This window comes from Cygnus atratus, unplaced genomic scaffold, assembly GCF_013377495.2.
Source record: "Cygnus atratus isolate AKBS03 ecotype Queensland, Australia unplaced genomic scaffold, CAtr_DNAZoo_HiC_assembly HiC_scaffold_37, whole genome shotgun sequence".
In the NCBI taxonomy this organism is placed as follows: Eukaryota; Metazoa; Chordata; class Aves; order Anseriformes; family Anatidae; genus Cygnus; species Cygnus atratus.
In genome coordinates this window covers 256,999-277,747 of record NW_026109963.1, presented here as the reverse complement: position 1 = coordinate 277,747, position 20,749 = coordinate 256,999, and the positions used below count along the sequence as shown (strand labels likewise).

The 20,749-nt window shown below is 50.6% G+C and overlaps 2 protein-coding genes across 2 annotated transcripts; both read left to right on the top strand.

The window, feature by feature from the left end:
- The first annotated feature begins 9,261 nt into the window (after nucleotides 1-9,261).
- On the top strand, nucleotides 9,262-10,179 carry LOC118260752 (olfactory receptor 14C36-like). Its single transcript, XM_035571213.1, has one exon. It carries the CDS (start codon nucleotides 9,262-9,264, stop codon nucleotides 10,177-10,179), a length of 918 nt encoding a protein of 305 aa, XP_035427106.1.
- Nucleotides 10,180-14,835: 4,656 nt separating this feature from the next.
- LOC126913716 (olfactory receptor 14A16-like) lies at nucleotides 14,836-15,768 on the top strand. The gene has a single exon (XM_050716800.1). The coding sequence runs from the start codon at nucleotides 14,836-14,838 to the stop codon at nucleotides 15,766-15,768; it is 933 nt and encodes a 310-aa protein (XP_050572757.1).
- The last annotated feature ends 4,981 nt before the right edge of the window (nucleotides 15,769-20,749 follow it).

Here is a 20,749-nt window from a genome sequence, read left to right as displayed (position 1 = left end):
CCCCATGTTTCCTCCCTGTCCACACTCACAGACCTCATCCCACAAGCTGTGTGCTCAGCTCTGCCCTGCAGAGGACTCCTGAGTACAGGGCCCTGTCCATGGGCATCACAGGGGTTGCAGCTCCTAAACAGAAGCTCCGGTAAATACTGAGGAGAACACACACATGATGCTGGTGCAGTCTTCCAGCTGTAGTGGCTGAAAGGACTTTATCAAGTTCATCGCTGACATATTAATCTCTCAGTGCAATACTCTAGGAATCTCAGTCTCCTCTACAGTCCTGAAAATCCATTGCCATGAAACCTGCCTTCCCTCCTCAGCAGGAATCTGAAAGCACACAACCAAAAAAAATCCTCTTCAGATTAACCAAGACGTGGTCTTCCTTTTGAAATACCCCCTCATAAATGCCATTCTCTAAAGCATCTTCTAGTCCACATTCCAGATAGAGTGAGACCCATCCTGACAGATGCTATCAGCCATAGGATGTGCCAGCTGTAGAAGACCCCTTTGGCAACTGCACCTGCATTGCCCTGCTGCCAGAGACTCACGGTGTCAAGAGCCTGCAGATCTGTCCTGCTGCAAGCTGCCCTCTGTTGTTGCGCTCCTCACTGCCTCCAAGCCCTCCCTCCTTCTCTCCTCTCCCTGTACCACCTGCGGTCAGAGCCCCCAGCCCTGCTGCGCTGTGCAGAGGAGCTGCTCCTGGGCAGAGCTGTCTCTCTGCAGTGCTGCCCACTTGCCACGAGCTCCCCTTGGGCCCAGGAGCCCGGCCCAGCTCAGCTGCACAGCACCGGACCATGGCATCGCTTGCTCTGTGCCATTGGACTCCCTCGAGGTGTCCCCAAGGCCTCAGGGCTGACAGCTCCCGAAGGCAGCAGGGTCTCTGCTGGGGTGTGGTGTTTGAAGGAGGCTGAAGTCATCACCGACTGCTCCTCTCTGAACACAGGAGAGATGCATTTTAGAAGTGTGATTTGTGCTATTGGACTGAGGTTGTCTAACATGAGTACAAATGATTCCCTCCCTTAATCCTTTCCTTTTCCATGGTGCGGTAGCACACCTCAGCCATGACTGCCAGGGATCATTTTAACCCTTTGAAAACCCTTCAATATTTCTTTTAGGAACTGAGAAAGAAACATCTTGCTCATTGGTCCTAACAAGAGAGGGGGGACCAGAATGCTCTAAAGGGGTTTCCCTGAAGAAAGGGGAATGGGACACTAAGACACCATTCGTTAAGTTTCCCCAGCTGTCCATCTGGAAGATACTCTACCCATAGACAAATTTCTTCTTCTTCTTTTGCATGACCACCACGGTGACTGGGATGTGGAACACCCTCATCACTGTGCTGGCGCCTACAAGCAAACACCTGCAGATGCCCGTGGCCTTCTTCCTGGGGGAGATTTGTCCTCCTTGCAGACCTTGTACAGCTCCACCACCCTGCGCCAGCTGCTGGCCAGCTTCCTGACTGGGGACAGCACCCCCTTTGCTCACAGAGGTGGGAGCACTATCAGCTGCATCTTCTGCATGACCGGAGTGCTTCCTGCTGGGGGCCATGTCCTACGGTCAGCCCTGGGCTGTATGCCATCCCTGTTCTCTGCAAGGCTTGGGAAGTGGAAGGTCTGAATCCAGAAGGCAGCTGTACCTTAACTAGGGGAATTTCTCTCATGTACAGTAATTATTTCTCCTCCTCCCAGCTACAGTTCTGTGGCCCCAGTGTCATGGACCCCTTCTGTGATTTTGTCCCGTTGCTGGAGCTCTCCTGCAGTGCCATGGTGATACTCATTGTCTTTGCTTTCATAATGTATATTTTGGATCCAATCTTCCTCTCATGCAGTTTTCATGTGTGTGTGTTCTGTGTTGGCAGGCCCAAGGCCTTATCCACCTGCTCTATTGTCCTCATGAGTGTCACTGCTTTCTATGACACCGCCATCACTGTCTGTGTGAAGAGCAGAACAGCCCTCCTCAGAGATCTTAATCTCTTTCCCAAACCTTCATCATCCCCCTCATCAATCCTCAGGTTGCTTAGAGGTGGTTCTGGAAGGGTGAGAGCTAGTGGAGCTGCAGATGTCATCATAAGACCTGTCTCAAAGACCTTGGAAAGGACAAATTGATCAAAGACATTCCTTGGAACTTGGAAAAGGCAGATGTCAAATCCATCTTCTAGTAGAAGGGCAAGCAGAAGGATGATTAAGCCTAACCAAGGAGTAAAATGCCAGATTTAGCCTTAGCCCCCAACCCAGACCTAAACTAAAAGCCTCAAATCTTCCCTTATCCTAAACCTTGAGCAGGATCCTTGAGCAGAAAACCAATCCCTCCCTCAATGCCCTTGCCATTCCCTTAACCCTGGAATGTGATCTCTAATCCCTAAACATTAACCTGAACACCTAACTCCCAAAGCCCTCCAGCATGCACACAACACATCTCAGCTTTAACCCCACTCCTACCCTTAACTTAAGCTGTTTATTCTCTTGGGGCAGGTCATGGACAATGAGGTCCTGCAGCAGTGCGTGGCTTTGGAAGAGGCATGTGAGATGAAATGTATGTGATCAGATCAAAGGCCACAAGGAGGAGCTGGCTGGGAATGCTGTGATGAGGTCAGGTGTGCCTCGGGATCTGCTGGGCCTGCAGGAGGCACGTGGCTGTGAAGGAGTCTGGCAGGTCACTTCTGTCTCTGGAGCTGACAGACCAGCAGGAGGAATGTGGCACAGATAGGGACCGTAAAGGCCAGAAGCATGGACATGGCATTGAAGATGATGGTGAGGCACCTTCTGTTCTGGTCAGGTGACAGACCACAGGAAGGCTGATGGGATGGGAGTCATGCTTGAGGTATAGTTTATAAGACCATAGAATCATAGAATGGCTCGTGTTGGAAGGGACCTTAAATATCATCTAGTTCCAACCCCCCTGGCCATAAGCAGAAATGCCCCCCATGAGATCAGGTTGTCCAGGGCCTCATCTAGCCTGCTCTTGAACAGCTCCAGGGATGGGGCATCTCTAAGGTCTCTCAGCAACCTGTTCCACTGCCTCACCTCCCTCTGAGTGAAGAATTTCCTCCTAACCTCTAACCTAAATCTCCCCTCTTTTAGTTTAAAACCATTCCCCCTTGTCCTGTCATTATCTGATTGAGTAAAGAGTCACTCTCCATCTTTTTTATAAGCCCCCTTTAAATACCGAAATGCCACAAAGAGGTCACCCAGGGGCTTTCTCTTCTCCAGGCTGAACATCCCCATAGGAGAGGTGCTCCAGCCCCTTGATCATCTTTGTGGCCATCCTCTGAACCCATTCTAACAGATCCACATCCTTCTTGTGCTGGGGACCCCATACATGGACGCAGGACTCCAAGTGGGCCTCACAGGGGCAGAGCAGAGGAGGACAATCACCTGCTTCCACCTGGTGGCCACTCCTCTTTTGATGCAGCCCAGGATACAGTTGGCCTTCTGGGCTACAAGTGCAGAATGTACTGTCTCACTGTCTCACTTTTGATCTCACTGTCTCACTGTCTCACTATCGAAGTCACTGTCTATGTCATAGATAAAGATATTAAACATTACTGGTCCGAGGACACACCCCTGAGGTAAATCACTTGTCACCAGCCTCCACTTGGACATAGAGCCGTTGGCCACCACTCTCTGGGTGTGACCTTCAAGCCAACTCCTTATCCACTGAATGGTCCACCCACCAAATGCGTATCTCTCCAATTTGGAGACTAGGATATCATGTGGGACCGTGTCAAGGGTCTTACAGAAGTCCAAGTAGATGACATCGGTCAGTCTTCCCTTGTCGTCTGATGCAGTCATTCCATTGAAGAAAGCCACTCTATTGGTAAGGCACGATTTACCCTTTGGTAAAGCCATGCTGGCCATCTCGGATCACCTCTTTGTCTTGCATGTGCCTTGACATTGATTCCAGGAGGATCTTTCCCATGATCTTGCCAGGCACAGAGGTGAGGCTCACCATTCGGTAGTTCCCTGGGTCCTCTTTTCTAAACTTTTTAAAAATGGGAGTGATGTTTTCCTTTTTCCAGTCACTAGGGACATAACCTGACTGCAAGGACTTTTCAAATATGATGGAGGGAGGCTTGGAAACTACATCAGCCAGTTCCCTCAGGACCGTGGGATGCAAGTCATCAGGTCCCATAGACTTGTATGTGTTCAGTTTCATCAGGTGGTCTCGAACCTGCTCTTTACTTACAGCAGGTGGGACCTTGCCCCCCAGCCTCCTTCTATGGGTTCAGGGAAATGAAAGACTTGGGAAGCCTGACTGGCAGTGAATACTAAGACTAAGGCAAAGACATTACTGAGTACCTTAGCCTTCTCCATATCTATTGTTACCAGTTCAACCTTCTCATCCATCAGAGAGGGGGTACACTCTCCTTGGCCTTTCTTTTCTGAGAAATATATCTATAGAATCTCTTCCTATTATTCTTTGCATCCCTTGCTAAGCTCAGTTCCATCCGTGCCTTGGCTTTCCTTATCCCATCCCTGCACATCCAAAACTGAAGCATGCATGAGGGTCTAGGAAAAATAAACCTGGATCCATAGAAGCCATTTGGGAAACAAAACTTAAAACTAGGAAGCATATTTTTGAGGAGGTGCAGAGCTGATGGGCACATTGTGGAGGATGCTCCTAAAGACCTGTGTGTCCTTTTCCCTCCTAACTACAATGCCATTTCCTTCTCAGGAATGGAGTAGCCAAAGAGGTGAGAACGATACTCTGCAATCATGAATGTTATCAGAAAGCTGGTCCCAATAAGATATGGGGAATTCAGGAGCAGCCTGGACAAGAGAGATGTGAGATTTTGGGGTGGGAAGTGGAGCATGGCCAGCAGTAATTAATGATTTCGTAGAGGTAAGAGGGGTCATGTAATGTCGATGCTGTGGTAACATTGACTTAAAACAGTCATGTATGGCCCTTACCTTATTTGAACCAGTAATTTTAATCCCTAAACCTAAATGCTACTCTAACACTCTGACAGGAATCCACTTCTCTAATGCTTGAACTCAAAGTATCTCTTGAAGCAAAACTCAGCCCATAGCCCCTTTCCCTTACCTTTATTCTCTTGCTCACCCTAATCCCTTCCCTTAACACCGGCATTAAAATGCTCTATTTAGCCCTAGACAAGTTCTTGGCAGACCTAAAAAAAACCCCTAAACCACAGAGCTTGCCCATATGCTAACCACAGACCTGATACACACAGAACACCAAACCTTCCCATTTACTCTCTAACGCAGAATGGTGGGCCCTAGTCCCTAAAGGAATAGAGAGAGTTCAGCTCTACCTCAGGATCTCCTGAACCAGCAGGAGGAATGTGACTGTGAAAGTGACTGTGAGGTCACTTCTGTCTCTGGATTTGATAGGGAACCAGCAGGAACGTGTCACAGAAAGGGACTGTGAGGTCACTTCTGTCTGTAGGTGGCAGGTCACCCTTGACTTCTCCCTGGGATCTGTACTTTTTGGCTGACATCTGCCAGTGGCCCTGGTAGGCCAGCAGAAGGCACCTGGTTGGCATGCTGACTGTGGGATCCCCTCTGCCTACATACCCAGGAGGACCCAGACAGAAAGAAGGCCCCGAAAATGGGTTGTCCTGTCCCTTCTGCTTGAGTCACATGACTGGAGTGCAGGAGGCACAAGGCTTGGGTGTGTTTAGCCAAGAAGCTGCAAGGCCAGCAGCTGGCCCATGGCTTGGAAGATGCAGGTGAGGTGACTTCTGTCTGGTTGGCTGACAGGACGCAAGGAGCCTGATGGGTTGGAATTCCTACTTTAGGAGTGGTTTCCACCCTGATGGAGCTTTCTGTGGTAGTAGGAAAGAGCAGGAGAGAAAAAACTGCCACAAAGTGCAACTTAAAATGTTGGCACCGGCCGTAAGGAGGAAGAAATATCCAGGGGAACAACTGGTCTTGCTGCTACAGACTGAGGCAAAGAAGGCATTAAGTGCCTCTGCCTTTACCTCATCTCTTGTCACCAGGTTTCCCCCCACATCCAAGAAAGGATGGTGATTCTCCTTAATTCTCCCTTCCTTAAAGTATTTATATAAACAGTTTTATTGTTTTTGACAGTAATAGATGGATTGAGCTCCAGCTGGGCTTTGGCCTTTCTAATTTTGACCTGCACAACTCCATAACATTTAGGACACAGCTCCAGACAAACTGACAGCATTCATGAGAAGGAAGCAGAGAAGAGGTGGAACCTGGCAGCCTTGCATGCCGTACCCTTCTGTGACTCTGTGCTGCAATTCCATTCAACTGGTTACTCCTGTATTATCCAAACTTTCCTGCAACTCCTGATGCTGCTATCCTGTGAGAGATATCACAATAACACAAAGGTTGAATGGTCTGCTTGCAGACATGAACATCTGACAGTATGGAGCATCAGTGTGGGGGAACGTTGAGAAACTGCAGGATTTTGCCTACAGAAGCCTCTTGGCATTTACAAGAAGAAGAGCCTAGTCCTGCACCTGGAGGAAGAGGAACCCCACACATCAGGGCAGACTGGAACCCTGCTGAGTGAGCAGTGCCCAGGAGGAGGAGGGCATCGGCACCACGACGGATGCCATACGAGCAGTGGTGCCTGCTCACCAGGAACCAAGCCAGCTTCCTACAGAGCTGCCTTACGAGGAGCATGGCCACCAAGAAAATCTGAGTTATTGCACTCAGCTCAAATGTGCTGTGATATCACGAGGACAAAGGTCTAGAACCAGCAGGGAAAGAAATGCAGGTCTGGGAGTTCCTCAGACAGCCTGATGTCACAGGATAGAGGGTTGTGGCAAGGCTGAAAGTCCCAACAGGACTGAGGTCTTTGTGTCAATGGCTATGGCTGTTGTCTCTGACACTGACACCGATGAGGAGACAGCCTATCATTAAAGCACCAGGGTCTCATTGCCTCCTCGCCCCCACCCATGAACTAAGCAGGGGTCGTACCATTCTCCTGCATTTGGCCATGCACATCCCCATCTCCTACTGCCCCAGGAAGAGCACTGAGCAATGTATGAAGGGAAAGGATCTCCTCTCCCAGGGGCCAAGGGTCAAGGCTTGGCCCTTATGCTTGGTGAAACACATCCAGTTTGTCTACACATCAGTGTCACCTTCACATTGCCTTTGTCTACTTGTCCTCACTGCCTCCAGTGCTCTGCTCTAACGAGCTCCAAGGGAGGCTATGTCAGTGCTGGCCCTCAGGGGGGCACTCCAGGAAACTTGCATCTGACTTGGACTTCTTGAAGAGATTTCTTCAATTGTCTCTCAGTGCCTGAGGTTTGTGGGCTCATCACCAAAGCCTACCAGAGGGGTGATTACAATGCCTTGGGCTGGGCCTCTGCTGCTGAGCTGGGCCGGGCTCCTGGGACAGAGAGAGCTCCTGGCAAGAGGGCCCTGGTGCAGAGAGACAGCTGTGCCCAGGAGCAGCTCCTCTGCACAGCGCAGCAGGGCTGGGGGCTCTGACCGCAGGCACCCAGGCAGAAAGGGATTCCAGGCAGCCTTGGAGGGTGCGGGCAGACGAGAACTCAGTGCAGGAGAAATTCTTCACAGCTCTGCACACGGTAAGTCTCTGGCTGCAGGACAGTGCAGGGGAGGTTTCTGGAAGGAGCTCCTGAATCCGGGACGTCTCTGCCTGGCCAGGAGCTGCCAGGATGTCAATCGTGGCTTGTGCGGTGTGGAGGAGAAGGTGCTACAGGGCACCTGCAGGGGTGCCCAGGGCTGTGGTGCAGAGCAGGGTCCCTGCTGTGCCCCAGGGGCTGTGTGCTGGGGCAAGGCCTCTGCCGCCTGCCAGGCTCAGCACTCAGCCTGCCCGGGGAGCCCAGGGGCTTGGACAGAGGAAGGGCAGGGCAGGGGCTGCCTGCGAAGAGAAGGTACTTTCTGCAGTCTCTGCCTGTGCTTTCCTGCTCTGATTCTGGGGCAGGCTTTGTGTTAATGGGGTGGTTGGATTTGCACAGGTGACTGAGCTTCCTATTGCATTGAACTGAGACATAGACAGGTTAGTGACAAACCTTAGAAAACACTTATCTCTGCTTACGGACTGCACCAGGGGTTTTCTGAGCTTTTCATTAAGGACCTGCCGACAGGGAGATGTCCCCAGAACTGTCCCTATCCCCGGGAGATGTCTGTAGGGCAGAGCTGGGCACACAGCTGGTGGGATGGGGTCTGTGAGCATGGACGGGAGGAGACGTGGGGACAGAGAAACAGCTGCTGGAGGGACAGCTGCAGGCAGCAGGGACATGGGCAAGAAGTGAGAGCTCCTGCAGAGTATCATTTACAGTCTTTGCTATATCCAAGATCCCTTGATCTGCCCATGTGAATCAGCATCCTTGCCATGTACTTGAATTCTGCACAGCTGCGCTAAAAGGGAGTCATTTCCATCTGCCCTTGGAGCTGGTGCCCTCCTATCCCAGCACAGCCCAGGTGATTTTCCAACACAACCTCTGAGTGCAGCCATCCCCCAGCTGAGTGCTGCAAGCAGCTAGCAGCTGGGCACCAGGGGATGAACAGAGCAGCCCTCCTGGATGTGACCTCAACAACTGGGCCATGGGGCTTGTTTAACATTACCAACAACACCTTCCAGATGGGATGGGGTGTCTGAAACCCAAAACTCTGTGTAAGTAGACACATTTGCTGCAATCCCACCCCAGCCACCTTCCTCCGTGGCGGAAGGCATCCTCCAGAGCTCTTTACCCTCCGCTGTCTGTGCAGGGCACATGGCACAGGGGTGTGAGGACAGGCTCTACCTCACCAACACCGCAGCCTCTGCACTGGGTTGGGTCCGCCCTGCCTGCCCATGCCTGCTTCTCTCCCTTGCCCAGCGTGGCAGCTGGTGGTGTCTGATTCTGACAGGGAGTGCTGTGCAAGGGGGGTGAAGCAGGAGGAGATGCTCCCTGTTCTCTCCTGCCAGATACAGGTGGTCTGCAAGATGATTTCATCTCTCTGGGTGGAGAAGGGAAGGGAAGACTCACATGGAATCACACGGCCAAACACCCCTCACTCAACAGAGGGATCCCCTTCCCTGGAACCCTCCTCCAAGCACATGACTCTGTTGACACCTCTGTGTACCACTGCTCTGGAGCAGCGACGGCCAATGGAGCTGATGGGCAGAGGCGGCTGCTGTGTACAGGACACTCAGCCAGCACACAGCAGGGCTTCAGACAGGGAGAGACACAAAGGTCCCCTAGAAAGAAAGGCAATGTGAAGGCTTCATTGAAGAATCAAATGAGTATAGCTCAGAGCAATTTTCTCTAACACTCTACATTTTTTCTTCTTTGGCAGTGTCCCTGATGAAGGGCAGCAAATGCCCAACAGCAGCTCTGTGAGTGAGTTCCTCCTCCTGGCATTCGCAGACACGCGGGAGCTGCATCTCCTGCACTTTGGGCTCTTCCTGGGCATCTACCTGGCTGCCCTCCTGGGCAACGGCCTCATCCTCACCACCGTAGCCTGCGACCACCGCCTCCACACCCCCATGTACTTCTTCCTCCTCAACCTTGCCCTCCTCGACCTGGGCTGCATCTCCACCACTCTGCCCAAAGCCATGGCCAATGCCCTCTGGGACACCAGGGCCATCTCCTATCAAGGATGTGCTGTACAGGTCTTTTTGTTTGTATTTTTTATGTCAACAGAATATTGCATTCTCACCATCATGTCCTATGACCGCTACATTGCCATCTGCAAGCCCTTGCACTACGGGAGCCTCCTGGGCAGCAGAGCTTGTGCCCAGATGGCAGCAGCTGCCTGGGGCAGTGGCTTTCTCAATGCCGTCCTGCACACGGCCAATACATTTTCCCTGCCCCTCTGCCAAGGCAATGCAGTGGACCAGTTCTTCTGTGAAGTTCCCCAGATCCTCAAGCTCTCCTGCTCAGAGTCAGACTACTCCAGAGAAGCTGGGATTATTGCTTTTAGCCTTTGTTTAATTTTCGGTTGTTTTGTTTTCATTGTGGTGTCCTATGTGCAGATCTTCAGGGCTGTGCTGAGGATGCCCTCTGAGCAGGGCCGGCACAAAGCCTTTTCCACGTGCCTCCCTCACCTGGCCGTTGTCTCCCTGTTTGTCAGCACTGCCATGTTTGCCCACCTGAAGCCCCCCTATATCTCCTTCCCACCCCTGGACCTGGTGGTGTCATTGATATACTCAGTGGTGCCTCCCGCAGTGAATCCCCTCATCTATAGTATGAGGAACCAGGAGCTCAGGGATTCCTTGAGGAATCTAATGCCTTGACATGTTTCAAAATCAAGAATCACAGAATCACAGAGTCATTGACGTTGGAAGAGAGCTCCAAGATCACCTAGTCCAACCTCTGACCTAAAATTGACAAGTCCTCCACTAAATCATATCATTAAGCTCTACATCTAAATGTCTTTTAAAGACCTCCAGGGATGGTGTTGTGGTTTAACCCGGCCGGCAGCTAAGCACCACACAGCCGTTCACTCACCCTCCCCTCTACCTCTCTGGGATGGGGGAGAGAAACAGGAAAATGAAGCCTGTGGGTTGAGATAGAGACAGTTTATTAGGACAGAAAAGAAAATAATAGTAATTATAATAATACTACTGATAATAATGTGTACGAAATAAGTGATGCACAATGCAATTGCTCACCACCCGTTGACCGATGCCCAGCCTATCCCCGAGCAGCCAGCCGCCCCCTCCACCCCGGCTAGCCACCCCTATATATTGTTCAGCATGACATCAGATGGTATGGAATACCCCTTTGGCCAGTTTGGGTCAGCTGTCCTGGGTCTGTCCCCTCCCAGCTCCTGCTGCATCCCTAGCCTGCTCGCTAGCAGGACAGAGCGAGAGGCTGAAAAGTCCTTGGCTTGGTGTAAGCACTGCTCTACAACAATTAAAACATCAGCATGTTATCAGCGCTCTTCTCATCCTAATCCAAAACATAGCACCCTGCCAGCTACTAGGAGGAAAATTAACTCTGTCCTACCTGAAACCAGGACAGATATCCACCCCTTATTCCATACCATTTATGTCATGCTCAGGTTACACTCTTTCCAATACCTTCTAATTAATCACCATTTTCATCTATGATATATAGCAACCATGGTAGTGATGACATACAGTGTTATATGATAATTAACATACTACAATTCAACTCATGGGCTATTCTCACCCAATATTAGGTCCCCTTGAGGTACACACCGGACCTCCCCATTCTTTTGCATTACCCACCAAGTGCATCCAGGTCCCTGGGCAAAAGCAATCCCACGAATGGGCTTGCCTTTTCCTGCGGCAGGAGTAGCCCAGACCGTCTTACCCAGCATGTTTCTTACGTGCACTACAGGAACTTTATCCCCTTCTACAGTGCATAACAGGTTTGATTGGGCAGGTCCAGCTCGGTTGGCAGATCCTCTAGTATTGACTAACCAGGTGGCCTTTGCCAAATGTGTTTCCCAATTTTTGAATGTCCCAGCACCCATTGCTTTCAGTGTAGTCTTTAACAGTCCATTGTATTGTTCAACTTTCCCGGAGGCTGGTGCATGATAGGGGATGTGATATACCCACTCAATACCATGATCTTTGGCCCAAGTGTCTATAAGGTTGTTTCAGAAATGAGTGCCATTGTCTGACTCAATTCTTTCTGGGGTGCCATGTCGCCATAGGACTTGCTTTTCAAGGCCCAGGATAGTGTTCCGGGCGGTGGCATGGGGCACAGGATATGTTTCCAGCCATCCGGTGGTTGCTTCCACCATTGTAAGTACGTGGCGCTTGCCGTTGCGGGTTTGGGGGAGTGTGATGTAATCAATCTGCCAGGCCTCTCCATATTTGTATTTCAGCCATCATCCTCCATATCAAAGAGGCTTTGACCGCTTGGCTTGCTTGTTTGCAGCACATTTCACAATCATGAATAACCTGTGCTATAGTGTCCATGGTCAGGTTCACCCCTCAATCATGAGCCCATCTGTATGTTTCATCTCTGCCTTGATGGCCTGAGGTGTCATGTGCCCATCGAGCTATAAATAATTCACCCTTATGTTGTGTACTGGGTCTAGCTGGGACGGAGTTAACTTTCCCTACAGCAGCCCATACAGTGCTGTGCTCTGCACTTGTGGCTGGAAGAGTATTGTTATCTCAGCAGTGTTTTGTCTATTGTTGAGCAATGCTGGCACAGTATAAGGACTCACTCTAACCCCCTCCCAAGAGTCAGCAGGGTGGGGTTGGGCAAGAGGTGAGGAGGGGACATCACCAGGGCAGCTGAGCTAAACCAACCATATGATGTCACACTCAGCAATAAGATGTGGGAAAGGGCTCTTGTTATAAAAACAGCAATAAAAGGTGGGAAAAGGTTCTCATTATAATAACGGTCATCCTCCCATACAACCACTATGCATATTGGAGTCTTTCTTCCTGGGACGTGGCCTAACATCACTTGTTGATGGGAAATAGAGAGTAATTTCTTTATCTCTTTCATCTATCTCTGTGCTGCCACACAGCCTTTTCTGTTGTTGTTTTGTTGTTTTTTACTTGTTTGTTTTTCCCTTCTCATTTTCCCTTTACTTAAATTGTACCTATCACAATCCATGAGTTTTTTTCTTTCTAGCATGCTTTCTTCTCACCCTCTTCTAAGGAGGGGGAGTGAGAGAGAGCAGTTGTTGTGAAGTTCAGCTGCCTAGCGAGGTAAAATCACCACAGTTACCTCTGCAGGCTGCCCTGAACATAGTGAGTAAGGAGAAGGTTTCGTTGGTCTACCTGTGGGCCTTTGCTTTCATTTCCCTTGGCCAAAGGGACTTCCCAGCAGGATCCAAGAGGATGTCCTCAGATGTGGCCCTGACTCCCAGAGTTACTGCATTGGAGCTTGCAGATACCCACAAATACCTTGGAGCAGCTCTGGCACCTGAGATGTCACCAGGTGCTTCCATCCAAACCACTCCCTGCTGCTCTCCATCTCCATCCTTTAACATGGGACAAGGAGATTTTGTGCCCAGCAGAACAGAGGCAGGGGGAATGCCCAGATGAGGTGTGGATGGAAGGAGCTGAGCCCCCTTCCAGCCCCAGGACTACAGACCCCGAATGAGATGCCTCAATGGACACAGCTGAATCCTGTCCCTTAGCAGGGGTACACAGATCCCTGCCTGTCACTGCCCATCTGTCCTGCCTGTGACAGGACAAGGGGAGGAGTTTCTCATACCCAGCTCTGTCTCTGGCAGGAGGAATGACACGGATTGAAAGAAGCCTCCCAGCAGCTGAGGGAGGCAACATCGGTGATTGCTTTGGTGTGTTTCCAAGGAGGTTTGTGGGGAGCCCAGGGACATCTTGAGGGAGCCCAGTGGGACAGAGGAAGTGATATCATGGTTGGGTGCTGTGCTGCTGAGCTGGGCCAGGCTCCTGTGCTGCAGGGAGCTCGTGGCAAGTGGGCAGCACTGCAGAGAGACAGCTCTGCCCAGGAGCAGCTCCTCTGCACAGCGCAGCAGGGCTGGGGGCTCTGACCGCAGGTGGCACAGGGAGAGGAGAGAAGGAGAGAGGGCTTGGAGGCAGTGAGGAGCACAACAACAGAGGGCAGCATGTGGCAGGAGAGATCTGCAGACTCTTGACACTGTGAGTCTCTGGCAGCAGGGCAATGCAGGTGAGGTTGCCAGAGGTGTTTTCTACAGCTGGCACATCTGATGCCTGATAGCATCTGTTTGGATGGCTCTTCCTCTTTCTCCAGCGAGGAGTAGAAGATGCTTTAGAGAATGGCATTTGTGAGGGGAAATCTCGAGAGGAAGATGAAGACTTGGTTTATCTGAAGGGGAAGGCATTTTATGTAGTCTGCTTTCAGATTCCTGCAGTGGTGGGAAGGCAGGTTTCATGATAATGGGTTGTCAGGATTGTACAGGAGACTGAGACTCCTGGAGTATTGAACTGAGAGACCAATATGGAAATGATGAGACTTATAAACTCTCTTCTCACATCTCAGCGTACAGACGACAGCAATATCATGCTTATACTCTCCTCAGGGCTTACCTGAGCCGATCTTTAGGAGCTGCAACCTCTGTGATGCTCCTGGACAGTGCCCTGTCCTCAGGAGTCCTCTATAGGGCAGAGCTGAGCACGGAGCTTGTGGAATGGGGTCTGTGAGTGCGGACAGGGAGGAGAGGTGGAGACAAACAGCTCCTGGTGAGGACAGAAACAATGAACATCTGTCCCTCCCTGGTCTTGCCTCCCCTGGCAGCAGCACGCTGGCATTCCTCCTGGCTTCTCCACCTGGCCGTGCTGCTGCTATTCTTGTTTCCAGGCTGGCTGGGGATGGGGGTTTCACATGCACATGGAGTGAGCCCTTGGTGGGTTTGGGGGAAGGGGGGTATGGGGACAGGTTGAGGTGTCTGGAGCTGTGCCCTCTGAGCCTAGATTCTTCTACTTCCAGCAGTGTCCTGATTTTTTTCAGGTGAATATTTGAATGTAATTGTCGTGAAGCTCAAAGAGATGCCAGCAGAAGAGACCAGCCTTTATGGACAGACTGGCTGTCCTCTCTGAAGGACACTCTGCACTACAGGGACAGTCCTTTGCCTCTGAGTATGAATGAAAAGGAATGAAAATATACAACAAAGATTTCCCATCAGCCCTCCACCACAGATGGGTAAACAAGGAACAACAAAGTGGATAATTTCAATATTTCAGGAGTGAATTTAATCTGAGATTTTCACATGTTCCTTTTCTTTAGGGCAGAGCTGACACCTGCATTGCCCATAGCAGAGTCCCGTGCTCCCAGAGACACCCTCAGCATCAATCAGGACACATAAAAGAGACCTGCCAATATGTGCCTGGAAGTGGGGAAGCACATTGGAGTGCTTAAAAAAGGAATGGAAATTGTTTTTCTCAGATAAATCTATGGTTAATTATCATCGTCTTTCTGTTCCTTGGGCAGGACCCCATGGCCAGAACCAGCAGATGCCCAACAGCAGCTCTGTGAGCGAGTTCCTCCTGCTGGCATTCGCAGACAAGCGGGAGCTGCAGCTCCTGCACTTCGGGCTCTTCCTGGGCATCTACCTGGCTGCCCTCCTGGGCAACGGCCTCATCCTCACTGCTGTAGCCTGCGACCACCGCCTCCACACCCCCATGTACTTCTTCCTCCTCAACCTTGCCCTCCTCGACCTGGGCTGCATCTCTACCACTCTGCCCAAAGCCATGGCCAATTCCCTCTGGCACACCAGGGCCATCTCCTATCAAGGATGTGCTGCACAGGTCTTTTTTTCTGTCTTCTTGTTTGGAGCAGAATATTCCCTTCTCACCGCCATGGCCTACGACCGCTACGTTGCCATCTGCAAGTCCCTGCACTATGGGAGCCTTCTGGGCACCAGAGCTTATGCCAAGATGGCAGCAGCTGCCTGGGGCAGTGGCTTTCTCGATGCTGTCCTGCACATGGCCAATACATTTTCCCTGCCCCTCTGCCAAGGCAATGCAGTGGACCAGTTCTTCTGTGAAATCCCCCAGATCCTCAAGCTCTCCTGCTCAGAGTCATGGCTAAGGGAGATTGTGCTTCTTGTAGTTAGTCTCTGTTTAGCATTTGCATGTTTTGTTTTCATTTCATTTTCTTATGTGCAGATCTTCAGAGCGGTGCTGAGGATGCCCTCTAAGCAGGGCCGGCACAAAGCCTTTTCCATGTGCCTCCCTCACCTGGCCGTTGTCTCCCTGTTTATCAGCACTGTCATAGTTGCCTACCTGCCTACCTCCATCTCCTCCCCATCCCTTTCCCTTGTGGTGTCATTTCTGTACTCGGTGGTGCCTCCAGCAGTGAACCCCCTCATCTACAGCATGAGGAACCAGGAGCTCAAGGAAGCCTTGTGGAAACTCTTTGGACACATGCTTCTTTGGCATCAATAACGTGCCTATAAAACTAACAGGACAGACAGGTTATCTGAAAAACCTCTTCATACAATAGCTTGTAATTCTTTTATTATTTTTAAAATTATTTCTTAAACTTGTGATTTTGATTGAATTCTACTCATGTCATCCTGCCTATTAATTATTTTATTTTCTGTCACCCAAACATCTAATATACCTACAGAACTAGGCTCTCTGTGTGGATAAAGAGAATAAAGAAGCTGTGAATTTCGTTGGTATCTCTTCCCATCTCCTCTGGAGCTGGGGGAGCAGCCCCAGCATGCAGGAGGGGCCCAAGGCCAAGAACCAAGCTGCTACATGGAGGAGCAACTCCGGTGGCCCTCAGGGCTGCCCCTCACTTCCCGCTGGACTCTGCCCCTCTACTGTCTTCGGATCAGGGCTGCTGTTTCCCTGGAGCCATGGCCATGGCCAGCAGCAGGACGTGGCCTTTTCACTGCTGCTCTCTTTTGACTTCCACATTGTTTTCTTGTGCTCTTGTATTTGGGTAAGCCTTTAGATCTCATGTATGTTGGTGACAGTCCTGTTGTCCCTGCAGTGGCATCCCAGTCCCAGCAGGCAGCAGCAGGCAATGTGCAGCTCTGGGTCACGGCTGGCCTGCCTGCTAGCATGGCAGTAATGAAAGTGGCTGCTCAGGGCAAACCCAGAAGCCTGGAGGCCTCTTCCAAAGCTGCTGTCAGAAATACAGCCAAGGGGTTGCGCCTTGTTTTTCTGTTTTCTGGGGTTCTTTGTGGAGTGAAGGACAGAGGCGGAAAGTCCCAGGGCGGTCTGTGAAGGAACAAAGTGATGGACCAAGAGCTGCATTTGTGGTGGCACTTCCCCAAGCAGACAACAATTGGTCTTGGACTCATCAGAATGGGACTGTGCCCCCTGCAGTGGGTCTCATGGTTGATGCTAGCCTGGAGAGGAATCCGGAGCTGCCAGGAGATGTCACTGGAACCCAGGGACAATGAGCTCAGTGCATAGTGAATAGAAAACTTCACAAAATGAGTGACTATCCAAAGAAAAGTCTGGTAAAGGAAAAGTCAAATCTGAGCAGTCCATGTGCTAAGAGGGATGCACAAACTTCCTCCAGTGAGATGCCATTACTTCAGGGGAAGAGGGGAAGGTTGGAGAGACACGTGGGACCTGTGGGCAAGAGTAATGTGAGCAAAGCATTTGGGGATATATGCAAGGGCAGCGTGAGCCCAGGAGACAGCAGTGAATGGAGCCCGCAGAGCATGAGCCTGTCCCTTGTGGACTGACCAGAGCTCAAGTGCTCAATCTGGTGTGAGCAGGCAGATGAGAGCTCTGCAGCCCTAGGGCATGCAGCAGCCCCAGCAAAGGAGTCTGGTGAGTGATTCGTTGCAGCCCTGGGGCAATGGCAGTGACCCCATGAGCTGGGTCTGCCTCCCAGCCTGCCCAGCACAGCCCTGCAGAGTGCCCCCGTGCCCCGGGCAGCACAGCCCCCTCGCTCTGCAGAGCAGCACCGCCAGGTGGGGCTGGGGCTGGGGCTGGGGCTGGGAGGGCGCTTCCCCTGAGTGTCTTCTAGGCCACCTTCAGGCACAGGGCTTCTGGATACGAATGTGATCTCCATTTTGTGTAAGGAGCTGAGAGACCACCAACAGGCATGGGGCTTGGACATTGCCTGCAAAGTCCCTCCTGCCCTAGCACCTCACAGGACTGGCACAGAACTGGCTCTCATGCATCAGACAGGCTGGGAGCCCAGCAGGTGTGCTATGGGCTTGAAGGACCAAAACCAGATCACTTCTACCTGGGCAGATTCTGGCCCAAAAAGGGGGTGTTTTGTAGGTATGGTATTATGAGCTTAGTGGTGCCTCAGAAGCTCTAAGTCCAGTAGGAAGCTAATGGCTGTTAAGTGGCCTGTGAGTTGACTTTTTTCTGAAGGAGCTGACAGGTTATCCCTTGGCTTCTGGCTGGGATCTGTGCCTTTACGCTCACATCTGCTGGTCTCCATGACGGGACAGCAGATGCATCTGCTTTGCACACAGTTTGTGAGATCCTCTCTTCCTAAGTAGCTGGTACCCCCCATAGTGGAAGAGGTCTTGGATAGGGGTTGTCATGTCAGAGGTTTCAGCTTTTCCCTAATTCATCCTTCAGGGCTGCTTTCAGTTTTCTACACAGAGCAGGCCACTGCCTCCCAGATGCCTGGGGGAACATAAAGCCTGCATGAGGGCCTGGAAAAACCTACCCTGTGTCCATAGGTCCATTCTGGAACCAAAGTTGAAGGTAGGAAGCACACTTCTGTGGTGTTGCAGAGCTGCTGGGCACATTGTGCAGGGTTCTCCTACAGCCTTTGTGTCCTTCTCCATGCTAGCTTAGGAGCTGCTTCCTTCTCGGAAACAGAGTAGCCAAGAGAGGTGAGGCAGATACTCTGAGATCATGAAAGCCATCAGAAAGCTGCCCCTAAGGAGATGACTGATATGGGGAAGTCAGGATAAGCCTGGCCAGGAGAGATGTTGATAGGGCAGCAGCAGGAACGTGTCACAGAAAGGGACTGTGAGGTCACTTCTTCTGAAGTAGCTGACAGGTCACCCTTGACTCCTACCTAGGATCTGCACTTTTTGGCTGACATCTGCCAGTGGACCTGGTAGGCCAGCAGTTGGCATGCTGACTGTGGGATCCCCTCTGCCTACATACCCAGGAGGACCCAGTGTCCTGGTTTCAGCTAGGACAGAGTTAATTTTCCTCCTAGTAGCTGGCAGGGTGCTATGTTTTGGATTAGAATGAGAAGAGCGCTGATAACATGCTGATGTTTTAATTGTTGTAGAGCAGTGCTTACACCAAGCCAAGGACTTTTCAGCTTCTCGCTCTGTCCTGCTAGCGAGCAGGCTAGGGATGCAGCAGGAGCTGGGAGGGGACAGACCCAGGACAGCTGACCCAAACTGGCCAAAGGGGTATTCCATACCATCTGACGTCATGCTGAACAATATATAGGGGTGGCTAGCCGGGGTGGGGCGGGGTGGCTGCTCGGGGATAGGCTGGGCATCGGTCAACAGGTGGTGAGCAATTGCATTGTGCATCACTTGTTTTGTACACATTATTATTATTAATACTACTATTATTATTATTATTATTATTGTTGTTATTATTATTTTCCTGTCTTAATAAACTGTCTTTATCTCAACTCACAGGCTTCACTTTCCCGTTTGTCTCCCCCATCCCAGAGAGGGAGTGGGGAGGGTGAGCGAACGGCTGTGTGGTGTTTAGCTGCCAGCCGGGCTAAACCACAACACCCAGACAGAAAGAAGGCTCGAATATGGGTTGTCCTGTCCCTTCTGCTCAAGTACATGACTGGACAGCAGGAGGCACAAGGCTTGGGTGTGTCTAGCCAAGAATCTGCAAGGCCAGCAGCTGGCCCATGGCTTGGAAGATGCTGGTGAGTATCTATGATCGGACCCTTACTTTGTGTTTCAAGGAACAGCAGGTGAGGGTTGATGAGACATCGGTGAAATGATGGAAATGCTGGGATGAGAGCAAGGTGGTGAACAGAGATGGGTGTCTGCAGACTTCAAGGAAATAGGGCAAAGTGTGGGACAGCACAGGAAAGCCTGCAGAGGAGAAGGCCGAGGGTGCTGGCAAGAAGGGAAGGCCCCAACAGCTCTGATGTTTTTGTCACTTTGGCTAGGGCTTATGAGGAGATAAAATATAGTCATTGCAGTGCAGCCTCTTTGCTTCCTTGCAACCCTGTGCAGAAGCAGGGAGGTGTCATATCACTGTTCTTCTCGTGGCATCACACTGCCCACCACACCCCACAGACCCCCAGGAACATTCCTGATCCAGACGTTGGGGTGCAGGATCTCCCCTCCCAGTGGCTTGGGTCAGTCCTTGACCGTTCTGCTTCACTAAAACCAACCAAGACTTTTCTCAGCACACTGTCTTTGCCTGTCTGTAATCATGGCCTCCAATTATCTGCCCTAACAAGTCCCCAGGGAGGCTTTCTTAGTAACAGCCCTCAGTTCTGCCCATTAATACTCCAAGTCACTTCAAATTTTCCTCCTGACTTTACTTTTTCGCACAATTGCATCATTCTCCTCTCAGTACCCAAGTTTCATTGACTCAGCACCAAAATACACCATGAAACTCATTAAAACACAGAAACTCCTAAGGAGCCATATCTCTCCCACCATTTTCTTAAAGTCTTCAAGAGTTGTAGAGCTAATTGGAGAGCTTTCATTGTATAGTTAAGGAAGAAGATTTCAAAGAGCATCTAATAAAAATCTTTCCTCATTTTAAAGGCTGAATTTTGTTGCCTTTCAGTTTAGAGCATCATTCTCCTATAGATATTGGTCTAGGGTTTCTCCTTTGGAGCCCTGCTTAGGTAGGAAGAGCAGGGCTTTTCCTATTTATAAACAAACAACAGGAAATCATGCTGCAGTTTTCAAAAAAACAAAGTTCAAGTTCCTTATTTTGTTTCCTCCAGTGATGTTTACCTTCCCAAAATGATGAATGTACATGACGTATTTTACACTGATAAATAGGAAATTTTAAATAATTGTGTTAATATTAATCCATATCATAGTAATTCAATGATAAATGATGACTTTCTTGCTAAGGAAACCATTAGACAGACTGCTGATAGATGGGCGTGCTTGAACTCATTGAAACTCAAAGCAGCAACTGTGTCAGTGAGAGCGGTCTGAATGAAGACAGAGGAAGGGGAGGGCAAACCAGGAGAACCATGGGAAGTCCATAGGTCCAGACAGGCAGCTGGAAAGGGGACATTCAGCATGTTCTGTGTAATCAAGACCGGTTTTGTGCCTGGAATATGAAGGAGCACGCCATGACAGACAAAGTGATGACAATGTCATCGCGGGACCTCTCTCAATTATTTTTCAACGGTCTTGGGAATCTGGAGAGATCCCAGTAGACTGGGAGCTGGCAAATGTGCCAATTTTCAAGAAGGGCAAGAAAGAAGACCCTAGCAATTACAGGCCTGTCAGTCTCACGTCAGTGCCTGGTA